Below are 16124 nucleotides of genomic sequence, written 5' to 3' on the forward strand. Positions count from 1 at the left end.
AAACCTGTTCATTACTTGGGATGTCCTGCATTGGGCTTTACAACGAAGAAGCTGCAAAATAATTTTGGGGCTAAGTGGGTTAACATAATAGACCCGTTTTTTTTATTGCCAGTTGTGAAAATGATAGAGGGCAAACTGATTTGAGGTGATAGGGGGTAAACTAATTGAGGTGGCAGGCTAAATGGAAGGGGTTTTATATCAAGGGAGCTTTGGAACAATCTTAAAGTTCAAGTCAGAATATTCATGGGAAGAAGTTGAAGAGCTCTCCATACAAACAGATAAACATCTGGATTCTGCACACAAAGTGCCACACCCAAAGATCTTTCCCCCATTCTCAACACCTTTTTGATAGATTCATTAACAATTTCAGACTGAGCAACTTTATTGCTGGTCAAGGGTATGAGAGGTTCTGGATCTACAGTTGGTAAGTGGCATTCTATGTCTAAGAAATTGTTGGATCATTTTCAGGGGGCTAATTGGCACGGTTCTGTTGAGCTTGAATGCGGTTAATTGTGACCAGGGGTGCTGAGGCTTCCATTCTGTTTGATCTGGAGTCTCTCTTTGTGATAAATGGATGAACCTTAATGAAGTCAGAGTAGAGACAAACTGCCCTGTATGTACTCAGGACTTGGATCAATCAGTTGGATGCTTGGGTAAGATGTCCTGTGAGGGAAAAAAATGGCCAACCAACTTCACACTGAGCTGCTGCCTCACCAGCTTACCAAGATGGTGTGCGACTTAAACACAAGTCAACCCTGTCACTGCATGGACAAGAATTTGTCCAGGGAAGGGATGCCACCTACCCAAGACCTGAAGCCTGGAAAACACTTACTTCTCAATTGACATCACAGAAGTGAATCCTTGCATTGTTATTTATGGGATCATGGTTCATATGTCCCAGATGATCCCTGTACCACAGCAGTGACCTCATTTCACAAGCTCTTCAGTCACTGTAATCTGCAGTAAGGCATGTTGTGAATCAGACAGTTGCTATGGAAATGAAAGTGGTCTTGATGGCTGAGCAAGGCATCACCATCACTTGTCCACCGAGCCAAGGAAAGATTAGCTCAGGTTCACCAGTTGAATTGGCTGGCTGGTGGCGCAATGGCATCAGCGCCGGATCTGGAGCGAAGGCTCCCGAGTTTGAATCCAAGTTGGGCCATCCTGAGCACGTTTTCCATCCGTGCTGGGTTGAGCGTCAAGCTAGCCATTCGGCCTCGTAAAAAACGTTCGGCTTCAGGAACGTTCATATCTTGACCCGGTTAATCAAAAGGAGACCAATCCTGACATCACGCACCAGACAAGAATGGCTGACTGTCTGGTGCGACATGCTTAAAAAAAAAATCAGTTGAATTATATATGTCTGTTGGCAATTAAGCACAGGTTGTTCAGTAAAGGTGGGATGGTTTGAATTCATTGCCACATACTGCATTGCAGACCAAGCGAATGCTGGTGGAGAAGATGGGACACGAGGCAGTGGAGCTGGGACACGGAGAGGCCAACATCACTGGCTTGGAGGAGAACACCTTGATTGCAAGTTTGTGTGACCTGCTGGAGAGAATCTGGAGTCATGGGCTGCTCATCAAACAGGTGAGTCCTTCAGAAGAGGCTGTGACCTGCCCCAGGCTATATCCCACTGTGTGAGCTCACCTGGTGTGGAGCTAGCATCCTCCGTGGATAACTCTGCTGGTCTGTGAAGGTGTTTGCCTCCTCTCTACAGCAGGCTATCCATGAGTCTTTCTCGTGCTTTTCTCCCTCTGTAGTTTCTACTGCTGTTCCTCTTCTGAATAATGGACTTACCACGACTCGGTGCCATTTATTATCACGTGCCTTTCCTCAACAAAGATTGTCTACTGACAATCTTTCCCCTTCCGTCCCAGTCCTAATGCAAGTTCTAGACCCAAAACTTTGACTGAGCTTTCTTGCCTCTGTAGTTACTGCCTGACCCACTGAGTTTTACCAGCATTCTGCATTTTGTTCAGAGCTGTCCTTTTGTTTTATCTATCATCTCAGGGGAAATCGGCTCTCTGGTCCCACCTGATGCATTATCAGGAGTGCGAGGAGAAGCGGGAAGCAACTGTCGAGACCCCAGGTGAGCAGATGCCTGTTTGTAAGAGGACGCTATTCTTGAAGAATATTTAGGAATAGAGGTATGGGGTTGCAGAAGGTGGTGTTGGGGGAGTCAGTGGCTTCTGTTTAATCTTACAATCGAAGCTATAACAGTGTTCAACGTAGGGTGCATTTGCATTCAGCATTGTACAGAAATAGCGAAGCATTCGGCCTCCGATTAAATCACTGAAGCATCACTCTTGGAAAACTGTTTATGATTCTCGTTCCCACAGGACAGGGAGATTATAGCCTCTTTTGAAAGGACACAAAAGGGAGTGACAACAATGATCGAGGGGCCAGATAAATGAGGAGCAATTTTATTGATATGCTCTTGCACGGATAATGCAGTGATATGATTACTGTTTTAGGATTCCATTTGTGTTTCTGGTTGATCCAAAGAAGCAGGGGGAAAATTCAAAATTAATGTGTGGAAATACCATTTCAGTGAATGAATTGCCGGTCTATAAATACCCGCAGGGAAACACTCACAGACAGCTAGTAGTGATTCATTGAAATGCAAATTAGAAGTTCAGAAATTACATTTTGGATGCAGCGTATGAATAATTGAAGGATTGACATGTGACGAATGTAGCCTCTTTTATGAGGAATGATTGACTTTGAATTTGAGGATTCCAATGTACCGGAGTTTCTCACTTCTTGTCTGGGGCTGTGGTGAGCTGAGGAACAGAGATTGACCAACAGTGTCATTCAGTCGAATTGCCTCACGCTCTGCCCAGCTCGAAGACCGAATACTAAGGCCACCCCTCCTCCATCATGGAGAGAAAGTTTGGCTGGTGTTACAGACCCCACATTCATGGTGATGCATGTGCAACAGACAGCAGATGCTGGAGCAACTCAATGGGTCAGGCAGCATCTGTGGAGGCATCTCAACCCAAAACAGAAACAGTCCATTTCCCTTTAGAGATGGTGCCTGGCCTGTTGAGTTTCTTTGCAACACTGAAGTGTTTTCAGACCCATCTTGGAGCTATTGTCACAGGACCCCCTCCCTGGCAGCATTGTGAAGATTAAACCTTTGACTTGTGGAGACTCAGGCACATCGATAACCTAAAGCTGAAACTACCCCCCATTTAATCATTAATGGCTCTTCACTAAAATCTTTATACAATAACCAGGAAGCAATATATGTTATAAATGGTATATGGTTGTTTTTGAATCCCTCACTGAGCCTACTGCCTTCTGGTTTTCATAATGTTCCCACAGTTATGGCTGGGTCAGAACGGCGAAAATCGGAGTCAGGACTGATCTTGCCAACCCTCAAGGTTTCTCTCATCCAGGACATGAGGTACAGTGTGACTGTGGGTCTTTGCACATCAAAGTCAAAATCAGAAGTCAAGTAAACTTATCATCATAGTACATATATGTCACTATCTACTACCTTGAGATTCATTTTCTTTCAGGCATTTGCAGGAAAATAAGGAAAAACAATATAATTTATGAAAAACTATACATACATAAAGTTTGACAAATAACCCATGTGTGAAAGAAGACGTACACTCAGTGGCCACTTTGTTAGGTACACCTGTTCATTAATGCAAATATCTAATCAGCCAATCATGTGGCAGCAACTCAATGCATAAAAGTATGCAGACATGGTCATGAGGTTCAATTGTTGTTCAGACCAAACATCAGAATTGGGAGGAAATGTGATCTAATTGACTTTGTCCGTGGAATGATTGTTGGATGGTTTGAATATCTCAGAAATTGCTAATCTCGTGAGATTTTCACACATAGCAGTCCTTCGAGTTTACAGAGTATGGTGCAATAAAAAAAATCCAATGAGCCGCACTTCTGTGGGCAAAAATGGCCTTGTTAACAACCGGCCAGACTGGTTGAAGCTGACAGGAAAGCGACAAATAGCCACGCATTACAACATTTGTGTGCTGAAGAGCACCACAGAACAAACAACACATTGAACCTTGAAGTGGATAGGTCCCAGCGGCAGAAGGCCACACCAGGTTCCACTCCTGTCTGGATAAAGTAGCCACTGAGTGTATTTTGCAAAGCATTGATCATTATCTTGTTATCACACATGTGCTGACATTCGGACATACACCACCAGAAGTACTTTTAATTCAGTTTTAGAACTGAATTACCCTGTATACTGTAATGTGGCAAATTTGATGTACTAACCGGTACATGTATACAGCAGAGAAGAATTAAGCAGGGATCACAGTATTCGAAAAGGCTACTGGACTGGACCAAGCTGTTAGCTCTGCTGCTTGTGAACCTACACAATGATGCCAGAATGGTGAATCCTTCTATTCCTTTCTCATTCCTGAATTTATCAATTGTCCCTTTAAATCTAGCTATAGTATTCCCTCGGTCACTTTGCCATTGGAGATTGCAAATTCCCATCAACCCAAGAGAGGAAGTGTCTCCAGAATTTCTTATTAATGGCTTCCATTTTCGATCTTCTCCCTCCACAAGAAAATGTCTCTTAACAAACAGATTGCCAATCATTTTGAAACCGCTTCTCTCTGGAGAAGGATCCTAGTCTGATTAATCTTCCTGATAATTGCACACTCGGTGTTCTAGTCAGTTGGTTCGGCATATTCTCCCAGTGCCTCGGTTTGATTATGTTGTTTCCCTGCATCAGGCAAAGTCTGCGTTATTCAGATCCTTTTCCCCCACCCTCTGCAGATGTTGTTGGCAATCATTTTTATTGCCTTTGCTATTAAATGTGCCATCTTACTTTATACTGGGGTAACCATAAGATCACTGTGGAAAAAAACAGGCTGCAGCCGTGAAGACCGGTCTGCATGTTATTTATATGGCCTGATTCAAATGGCCATTAAACCTCAACAGCCTTTGCTGATAATTGACATAACAGGCAATTTCATGTCAACACGTTATAAATAATTCAGCAGGTGGTACTTCACCATCTGTTTAATGAAAAAAAGATTTGCATTTTTATAGCACCGTTCATGTAATCAGAATGCTTCAAGATGATTTACAGTCAGCGATGTACTTACAAACAATGTGGTAGGAAGAAGTATCGATAGGAGAGCTGACCCAATCATCGTGAGTTGTGCAGGGAGAACTTTTACATCTGTCTGAGAGGGACAATTTACAATTAGACATCTTGTCTAATATATGGAATATATATCCAACAACGCTGGAGTATGTCCAGAGTACGTGTCCTGAACAGGATTTGAACCCACCTTCTCCTGACTCAGTCACCACCAGCTACACGCTGTCTGATTTGCCTGCCCAATCACAATCTCCAGATGCAGAAATGCAAAACTCTTCTGAATGAGGCAGGAGGAGAAGAGGGAAGGCGATTCCTTTAAAAACACTGATGTCACTTAATCTTTCAGACATGTCCAGCAGATGAGTGAGATCAAGACCGATGTTGGCCGTGCCCGGGCGTGGATTCGGCTCTCCCTTGAAAAGAAGGTCCTTTCTCAGCAGCTCAAGCAACTGCTCTTCAACCAGAATCTCATCAAGTAAGTTTATGGGATTGATTTCTGTTTAACTGGTTGAATATGTAAACTGAGGGTTTTACTGCAAATATTTGAATTTCTTTAGTCGCATAAAGCTATACTGCATGGAAACAGGCCCTTTGGCCCAACTTGTCCTTGCCAACCAAGTTGTCTACCTGAGCTAGTCAGTATTTGGTAACTCATTCCATACACCCACTAGTTGCCCCTTACATACATCCCTTTTTAATCTTTTCCCTTACTCCAGATATGCCCTCGAGTTTTAGACACCCTGGGATAAAGATGGTGACCATACATCTGGTCTACTCCTCTCATGATCTGAAATATCTCGATGAGGTCACCCTTCACCCTCCTATATACCAGGGAAAAAAGTCCCTGCCATTTGAGCCTCCCTTTATAAATCAGTCAAGCCCTCCAATCACAGTAATATCCTTATGAATCTTTTCTGCATCCTTTCCAGCTTAATGGCACCCTTCCTATTGCTGGGCAACCAGTATTGCTCACAATACTCGAAGCTGAATTGAATTGACTTTATTTCTTACATCCTTCATATACATGAGGAGTAAAAATCTTTATGTTACGTCTCTGTCTAAATGTGCAATGTGCAATTTATAGTAATTTATGATAAATAGTATGTACAACAGGACAGTCAATATAACATAGAAATACAAATGTATCAGCATGAATTGTCTGATGGCCAGGTGGAAGAAGCTGTCTCAGAGCCTGTTGGTCCTGGCTTTTATGCCAAATGGTAGCTGACTCGGGTCCCCAATGATTCTTCAGGCCCTTTTTACACACCCGTCTTTGTAAATGTCCTGAATATTGGGAGGTTCACTTCTACAGAAGCACTGGGCTGTCTGCACCACTCTCTGCAGTATCCTGCAATTGAGGGAAGTACAGTTTCTATACCTGGCAGTGAGGCAGCCAGTCAGGATGCTCTCAATTGTGCCCCTGTAGAAAGTTCTTAAGATGTGGGGGCCCATACCAAACTTCTTCAACTGTCTGAGGTAAAAGAGGTGCTGTTGTGCCTTTTTCATCACACAGCCAGTCTGTACAGACCACGTGAGATTCTCAGTGATGTATATGCCAAGGAACTTAAAGCCGTTCACCCTCTGAACCCCAGATCCATTGATGTCAAAAGGGGTTAGCCTATCTCTATTCCTCCTGTAGTTCACAACCAGCTCCTTTGTTTTGTGACATTGAGGGAGAGGTTGTTTTCTTGACATCACTGTGTCAGGATCACCAATAATTTGTTCAGTTGTAACATGACATCCCAGCTCCTGTACTCAGTGCTGTAACCAATGAAGGAAATCATGCCAAATGCTTCATTTGCTGACCTGACCACATTTTTCCTGGAACTATGTGTCTGTATTCCTAAGCCTTCCTGTTCTACAACTCTCCCTAGGGCCCTGTGTATGTCCTACGCTGGTTAAAGTTAACAAACTGCAACACTTCATATTTGTCCAAATTAAATTCTATCTGCCACTCCTTTACTTTACTTTATTGTCACCATACAATTGATACTAGAGCGTACAATCATCACAGCGACATTTGATTCTGCGTTTTGCACTCCCTGAAGTACACGTTTGTACAAATCGAAGTACAAATGCTTGTAAATATAATAAAGATTTAAATTATAAATCATAATTAGAAAATAGAAAAGGGAAAGTAAGGTAGTGCAAGTCGGGTCCGGATATTTGGAAGGTATGGCCCAGATCCGGGTCAGGATCCATTCAGCAGTCTTATCACAGTTGGAAAGAAGCTGTTCCCAAATCTGGCCGTACGAGTCTTCAAGCTCCTGAACCTTCTCCCAGAGGGAAGAGGGACAAAAAGTGTGTTGGCTGGATGGGTCGTGTCCTTGATTATCCTGGCAGCACTGCTCCGACAGCGTGCAGTGTAAAGTGAGTCCAAGGACGGAAGATTGGGTGATGTGCTGGGCTGTGTTCACGATCTTCCGCATCTTCTCCCGGTCTTGGACAAGACAACTTCCATACCAGGTTGTGATGCACTCGAGAAGAATGCTTTCTACGGTGCATCTATAAAAAATAGTGAGAGATTTAGGGGACAGGCCAAATTTCTTCAGCTTTCTCAGGAAGTAAAGGCGTTGGTGGTCCTTCTTGGCAGTGGACTCTGCTTGGTTAGACCAAGTCAGGTCATTTGTGATATTCACCCCGAGGAACTTAAAGCTTTTGACCTGTTCCACCTGTGCACCACCGATGTAGATGGGGTCATGCGGTCCGCTACTCCTTCTGAAGTCAACAACCAATTCCTTCGTCTTGCTAACGTTGAGGGATAGGTTATTGTCTTCACACCATGCCACCAGGTTCTTAATTTCCTCTCTGTACCCAGACTCATCATTACCCAAGATACGGCCTACAATTGTGGTGTCATCAGCAAACTTATATATTGAGTTCAGTGGAAACTTGGCTACACAATCATGGGTGTACAGTGAGTACAGAACTTGGCCCACTTTTTGTAATAATCTTAAACAACCTTCTTTATGGTCCACTACACCACCAATGTTGGTGCCATCTGCAAGCTTATTAAGCATGTCACCGACATTCTCATCTAAATCACTAATACGGATAGCAGACAACAGTCTTGACACTTAAGAGAATATCTCCATTTTCAGTGTGACTGTTAACTTGCTGTAAAGGTTGTCCACAGTCCTGGGTCACCTCCTTTTGAAAATTGCTTGTATGACAATCTCTGGCTTGCACTCATTGGCTGAATAAAAACCTGTTTGCAAATATAATTTTTCCCAGCCTCATTTGCCAGATTCTGTTCTTTCAAGGTGTTCATTCACTGTGGACCTAAAATCTGGGAAATACACCCCCACCTCAGTTTACCCTGCATCATGCAAAATTAAACCTGTTAAACGGCAAATTAGGTATCACCTCAATACTTAACAAAGAGCAAATGGGAATTTCACCTTACTAGATCCTGGAGGAAAACACCTGTAAGTGTTTAGCATTACAGTGCAAACATAAGGACTCCCTGCGTTACTCAGTGTTCTTTAAGTGAATACTGGAGGCAGTCTGTGCCCTTGCTTGCTCCCAGTTTGCACATCCCCATGTACTGATTTACTCATTTTCTATTCACTCCATCCTCGATCTTTCTTCCTCTAGTCCTGAGCCATTCAGAAAAGTGACTGGAGGTTATAAACTGTAGAATAAGGAGGTTTTAGTTGTCAAGATTACAGACTCACTTACATTTACAAATGATTTCATTTCCACAGTTTATCTCATTGAAATCCAAATTTCACTAACCCGATGTTTTTGATCATTCCATATAATCTCAAAAATGATGGTATATACGACACACAGTTCATTATCAGCACACAAGAATGTGAATACTGACTCGTGTATGTATTATTGCTCTTCTCCTTGTCCTGCATAACGCTATTCATACATTTGAGGGTAAACTGCAATTACTGATGTGAGAACAGAGAAATGGGAGTGTGAAGATGTGAGGTTTTTTTTTGTATATTTTTTAATCTTTAATTGATCCATGTAAATTATAAGCACAATATTGTTCCAAGTTAATTTCAAACCCCATCCAATCTTTACCCTTTCTCTCCCTGTATCTCTACAGCTTTAACATTTCCAACTACTCTACCATTAAATTCCATCCCTAACCCTCATTCGTTCTGTCTGCTCCCTTTGGGCCAGCACAGTGGCAGTTAGTACAGCGGCTCTCTCAGAACTACAGTGACCCAGATTCAATCCTGTTCCTCAGTTCAAAGTTCAAAGTAAATTTATTATCAAAGCACATATATGTCACTATATACAACCCTGAGATTCATGTTCTTTCCAGCATACTCAATAAATCTGTAATAGAATAATAACCATAATTGAATCAGTGGAAGTCCATAGCAACTTGGGCATTGAACCAGTGTAAAAAATACAACAAACTGTGCAGATACAAAAAGAAAGAAATAATAATAATAAATCAGCAATAAATATCAAGAACATGCGATGAAGAGTCCTTGAAATTGAGTCCATAGGTTGTGGGAAGATTTCAATGATGGGGCAAACGAAATTGAGTGAAGTTATCTCCTTTGGTTCAAGAGCTTGATGGTTGAGAGGTGGTAACTATTAGAGTAACAGTCCTCTCTGAGTGAAATCTGTTTCCCTGTGACAAATGTCCCATGTTCCAAGGACATGTGGCTTAGTAGTTTAATTGACCACTATAAATTGTTCCTAGTTTGTAAACCTGGACAGGGAGTTGATAGGATTGCGGGGAGAATAAAATGGAATCAGTGTTGAATTAGTGTATATAAGCATTTGATAGTTAAAGTGAACTCAGTGGGACGATGAGCCTGTTTCCATTCAGTATGACTATTTCTCTCAATTTCTTTGACTGACCTATTGGTTACTTGTGTGGATGCAAATTTTGTCTGAGTGTTCTATTGAATCATGTTGGGCCATTGCGCTACACTGGAGGAACTCTGGATAGCTTAATCGGCCTGCAATCAGAGGAGTTAATTATTCAGTTGGTGTTGAATGTCTACATTTCCTCTCAACAGGAAGCTATACAAGCGTTACGCCTTCCTACGCTGTGAAGAGGAAAAGGAACAATTCCTCTATCACCTGCTGTCGCTCAATGCTGTGGACTACTTCTGCTTTACCAGTGTGTTCACAACCATCAGTAAGTGGAAACAATGCACATCTGGACTGAAAATAATCCCATTTTGGGAACCAAATGGTTTACATTCCGGAAAGATGTGGTAGTACATTCAATAGTACAGAGATATGGGCGTAACATTTCAGCCTGACACACGTGCTGATGGATTGATGCTTTATCATAGTGTTTCTAGTAAGACTGCAAATGGACACCTTACCTAGTCTCTCAGATGGTGTAAGGTGGTGACATTGCTCAAAGAGGTTGCTCCTGATGCCCTGGCCAACAATCAAGTTCTTTTTTCCAAACAGCACTTTGTGGTTGAGATAACTTGTTTCCAGTCTGTTTCTGAGGTAGCAGAAAAGGCTAATATGGGATTCCCCAGACTCAGCCACACTGGGTCAAGTTGATTGATGGGTGAATAACTGAGGCAGTCTACTCTTCCTGCCATTTACATTGGGCTTCTGTATGCTCGAACTTGAATGTACTCAAGTGTAGCCCCTGGTAAGCCTCAGGCTCGCTCAGCCTGCTTCCGTCTAGGGGGAGCAGCCTTCGGCCCCGCCAAACTGGGTAATCAGCTTGTGTAGACGCTGTGTGATGTCCCCACCAAGCCCAATAACAGACAGTACACCATATGCGATTAAAGGATTACACTTTATAGCTCTTATTGGAACTATATACTTAATAGAGATACAATATAAAAGGAAAAGTAAAAGTCAAGTGCCAAACTTATCAAAGTCCAAACCACTTAATGCATAACCGTTGAAGCTCAGTTAACAAAGTCTTCTTGCCACCATTTGATCCCCTCCGACCTCCTCAACCCGCCGCCTGGGACCAACCACGATGGTTGACCAGACGCTCCACACAAATCTGTCCTCGTCTCCTCTCCGTGCCGAAAACCCTGGGCCTCGGACCCCTGCTCGGGGCTGTTCCATCGCCCAGCTTACAACATCACATCTTCTCCCTCTAATCCCCTCGCGCCGTCTCCCCCAAAGTCCGCCCAACACTAGCTTACAGACCCACAAGGAAGAACAACCTCTATCCCAATTAGTTAACAAATGAATACAATTCTCATCATCAGTAATTATAACCCAAACAAGCTGTGAGAGAAAGCACTCTCTCACCAGTTAGCATAACAAAGAAGCCATTTTGATTACATATGCAGTAACATAAAAGAAGAAACCCCTTACACAAGGTTCTTAATGCTGTCCTTGAAAAGTCATCACCCACAGATTCGCCATGAGTTGGTGAGATGTTGCACTTTGGCAAGAAGACTTTGAGAACCTCATTAAACTTTTTTTTCTCTTTCCACCCAGTAATCTCTTATTCCAACTGTGCTCAAAATACAATGCCTGTTTCAGAGTCTATTGTCAGCTATAGCCCCACCCCCCCCCCACCGCCCTCAAAGCAGTATAAGCATGGTTAAGGTATCAGTGTTGAGGGAACTGAGCTGGGAGGAGACTCTAGTATTGGTTCCCTTCTCCTACTAAAGGACTTGTGGAGACAGCAGAGTTGTATCTCTCTTCAGTGCTGTGAACTACCTTGTTCTGGATGGGCCATGTCTCAGAAGCATGCAGGAGGGCAGCGTTTACTGCCGCTGTGGTTGAGGTCTTGAATTTCATACCTGCTGTCGCTGGGAGATGCCTGCTGAGATGCACAGAAGCATTTTTTTTCAGGGACCATTCTTGTCAGATACAGTAACAGAAATGATCGAAGAATTCAACAAATGAAGGAACATCCGTGGAAAGGGAAACCAGTGAACATTTTGGGCCAGTGACCCTTTCTCGGATATGGGGTGGGGGGGGGGGTGAGATTGGAGTGTTTATGTTCGAAGCAGCACTGTGGCGGAGTGAACTGTAAGACAAAAGTATGGTGAAATTCAGCTGCCTGTTAGAAAGGAATTTTAAAGAAAGTAAGTGAGAAAGGTTTATCAGCAAGGCATTTCTTACCCCATATTTTAAAAGTACTGTAGATGAGACTGATTCCTCTAGCACAGAATGTAAAGACAGATAATAAAAGTTTTCATCATTACATAAACTAGAAAAGGGTGATGTGGGTGCATTGGAAGATGAGAAGGTGGAAATGCTCAAGCCTTTTTTGGACCTCGATACAATTTCTATCACTGAAGAGTTAGTGATGAGCAAACTAGTGAGCCTAAAGGTGGTTATGTCCCCTGCTCCTGATGTGATGCATCTCATGGTAATGGAAGCAGTGGCAGGAATTATAGTAAATGCATTTGTGATAATTTACCAAAATTCTCTGGACTCTGGGCAAGTCCCAGTGGATTGTAAGACACTGAATGTCACACCACTGTTTAAAAGTAGATGTAGGCAATAGTCAGGTTAACTCAATCAGTTGGCTTAATTTCGGGAAAATGGTAGGCATTGTCATTAAGGAAGAAATAGTGAGACATCTGGATAGAAGTGGTTCCATCAGGCAGCAGAGCATGGATTCATGAAGGCAGTTCCTGTTTGACAACCTTACTGGAGTTCTTTGAGGATATCATGAGTGCAGTGGACAGAGGGGAACAGGGGGATGTTGTATAGTTGGATTTCCAGAAGGCATTCAATAAGGTGCTGCATAAAAGACTTATCCATAAGGTAAGGATGCATAGAGTTGGAGTTAATGTATTAGCATGGATAAAGGATTAGTTAACCAATAGAAGGCAAAGAGTTAGGATAAATGGATGTTTCTCTTGTTGGCATTCAGTGGTGAGCAGAATTCTGCAAGGGTCAGTGCTGGGCCCACAACAGTTCACAATATATGTTAATAATTTGGAAGAAGGTGCTGAGAGTAGCATATCTACATTTACTGATGACACTAAATTGTATGGAAAGATAAATTATGCAGAGGATGTGGAGAGTCCGCAGAGAGATATAGATAGATCAAGTGATGGGCAAGGGTCTGGCAGATGGAGTATGACATTGGTAAATTCGAGGTCACCCGCTTTGGAAAGAAAAATAGAAGATCAGATCATTATCTGAATGGCAATAGATTGCAGATTGCTGCTACGCAGAGGACATTAAGGACAATAAGGACATTGAGAGTAATGGTGAAAAGGCAGGTAGGTGGAGCTGAGTCCAAGGCCAGATCAGCCATTAACTTATTAAATGGTGAAGCAGACTCGACAGGCCAGATGGCCGCCTCCTGCTCCTATTTCTTGCTTTCTTATGTTCTATTGCCCTCAGAGATAATGCATCGTACAGAACAAATCTATTATGCCCCTAGATGGAGGGAAAACATACTGCAATTTAGGGAGCAGATCTTTGGCCAACAGGAGGACATTAATTGTGACTTCTTCTGCAGCATATGGCAGGGAGACCCCTCTGTGGTTACCACAGTCTGCTTTGTCTCCCTTCTTGGTGAAGCCCCTCAACCAACACTTAGCAGAACAGATGGATATGGTCACTATAACTCACTGTCTGCCGGAGGTTATTGTGTACAAATTGGCTGCAGTATCTCCCCTCGCTGGAGCAAACCGAATTAGATTGCACCTTTTAAACACAGGAGACTACAGGTGCTGAAATAAGGAGCAAGAGACAAAGTGCTGGAGGCACTCAGTAGGTCAGGCAACGTCTATGGAGGGCAACAGACAGTTCAGTATTGCAGCTAACCAAAATCTTGACCGTCCATTTCCCTTTGTAGATGCGCCTGACCCTCTGAGTTCCACCTTTCAATAACTCCAGCTAGATTTGCTTTCCTATTGCAAAATAAAATAGTAATTTTTTTAAATTTTTCTTGAACAATCCAAACCACAGCTGTACACACAGTCAAATCTGAATTAGCAGGGGAACTTTGACAAGAGAAAGGATCAGGTTCCTTAACATTTGATAGGACATAAATTAGTACAGCACAGTATATGGTATATTCTGCCTGTATATGGTTCATGTGCTTCCACTCCCCGCTTATTCATGTCAATTGTCATTATCATCTGTGTCCACCACCACCCCTGGGAGCCTGTTCCAGACACCTGCCCACATCTGTGTAAATAAAAGCTTGCCCCACACATATCCTTTAAACTTCCCCCACCCTCACCTTAAATGCATGTCCAACAAAATCATAGTAATTCATCTGTACAGTATGAACAAATATTTACCTCACTCCCTTTGACAGCAGCAATCATTAAGCTGCCACTTTGGATATGGGAATTGGACAGGACAAGAAAAACCATACTGTTACTGAAAGGTGAAAGTGGAAAGCTGGTCTCCGAGAAGGCACAAGAATACCTCCACTGTCTCAGAAGTTTACCCAGATTTGGCATGTCATCTAAATCTTTGACGAACTTCTATGGATGTACAGTGGAAAGTATCCTGGCTGGTTGCATCATGGCCTGGTATGGGAACACCAATCCCCATGAACGGAGAAGTGGTGGACACTGCCCATTCCATCACAGGCAAAGAACCCCACCAATGAGCACATTACAAGGAGCACTGTCACAAGAAAGCAGCATCCATCGTCAAGAACCCCCAGCATCCAGGCCATGCTCTATTCTTGCTGCTGCCATCCGGGAGGTACAGGAGCCTTAGGTCCCACACCACCAGGTTCAGGAATAATCATTACTTTTCAAACATCAAGGTCCTGAACCAGTGTGGTTCACTCACCTCAACCCTGAACTGATTCCACAACCTATCGACTCACTTTCAAAGACTCTACAACTCATGTTCTCAGTATTATTTATTTTTGGCACAGTTTGTCTTCTTTTGCAGATTGGTTGTCGGTCAGTCTTTGTGCAGTTTTCCATTGATTCTGTCTATACCTGCAAGAAAATGAATCTCAGAGTAGTATATGGTGATGTAAACATACTTTGATAATAAATTTACTTTGAACTTTAACGCTTAGGGAGCCTTGTGGATAAGTTGATCTTTGACTTCATATTCTCAGGACTGACAATCTGTTTTTGAGCAGTTGTTTGAAACTTTGGGCTGGAGGAACTTTTCTGCTCTTACTGAAAGTGGTGGGTGCCAGTGTCTTCCTGCATTCCTTTGAGAGGGCGTTTAAGGTGTTGGATTGTTTCCACAGCTGAAAGGCTTCTCTGGAGGGAGATCAAGGGCGACAGTCACGGTGCTGTGCCAAGGAATACAACTTCATCTCAAAACTTTAGGATTCAGAGACGAGCTACGCATCAAGCCTTGTGCACAAAAGCAGTTTCAAGTATAAATACAGTGGAAGTGGGTGAGGAGAGAAGGAATGACCTTTGATTTAACAGTGATTTCTGCTCTTTGCTTCCCACAGTGATCCCATACAGAGCAGTCATAATCCCCATCAAAAAGCTGAGCAACTCCATCACCACCTCCAATCCTTGGATCAGTGTGTCAGGTGAATTGGGAGGCACCGGAGTGATGCAGGTCCCCAAGAACCTCTTGGAGATGACATTTGAGGTGGGTGTGTGACGGTTAACTCTGTTACTTCACTTGCGTATTCCACCCAAAATAACTCCAGCACTGCTTGAAAAATTTCACCTTTTCAGAATCATCCCTGTCCTTGAAATCTCTTCCTGTCCTGAAGCGCTCCCGGCTGTCTCCATTTCAGCCCTCTTTATTTTCCCTGAAATTAATCTGCTGTTCACAGCCGTGTCTTCGTCTGTAAGTGGCCAAGCTGTGAAATCTCCAGCTCCACAACTCCCAAATCCTCTTGTTTACTTCCTGCCCTCTTTTATGCCTCTCCCACCTCTTTGACCTTTGGTGGCAGGTATGTCTCTACCAAAGAAGGTGTAAGGCAATCCTTCCCTCCACTAGCTTACAGGTCACCCTTTAAACCACCCCCCACCCCCCCCGATTAGGGTCACATGAAACCATGGGAGCAGGTGGGGGATGGTTACATAAGCAACTAGAGCATATCACTCTGTTTAAGTGGTGCATATGAGATGGGATTGATTTTGGAGAGTCCCGGTATGCACAGTAACACACACAAAATGCCGGAGGAACTCAGCAG

The 16124-nt window shown here is 43.1% G+C and overlaps 1 protein-coding gene across 6 annotated transcripts in view; it reads left to right on the top strand.

The window, feature by feature from the left end:
- The window catches only part of dennd5b (DENN/MADD domain containing 5B), a 275753-nt gene that overhangs the window by 237258 nt on the left and 22371 nt on the right, over window positions 1-16124 (top strand). For all 6 annotated transcript variants that reach the window (XM_073058989.1, XM_073058990.1, XM_073058991.1 and 3 more), the window contains 6 exons: window positions 1438-1590; window positions 2014-2092; window positions 3331-3412; window positions 5448-5576; window positions 10099-10220; window positions 15426-15571. In XM_073058989.1, coding sequence (XP_072915090.1) covers window positions 1438-1590; window positions 2014-2092; window positions 3331-3412; window positions 5448-5576; window positions 10099-10220; window positions 15426-15571 — 711 coding nt within the window. The remainder of the gene's footprint in view (window positions 1-1437; window positions 1591-2013; window positions 2093-3330; window positions 3413-5447; window positions 5577-10098; window positions 10221-15425; window positions 15572-16124) is intronic.

This window comes from Hemitrygon akajei, chromosome 10 (assembly GCF_048418815.1).
Source record: "Hemitrygon akajei chromosome 10, sHemAka1.3, whole genome shotgun sequence".
In the NCBI taxonomy this organism is placed as follows: domain Eukaryota; kingdom Metazoa; phylum Chordata; class Chondrichthyes; order Myliobatiformes; family Dasyatidae; genus Hemitrygon; species Hemitrygon akajei.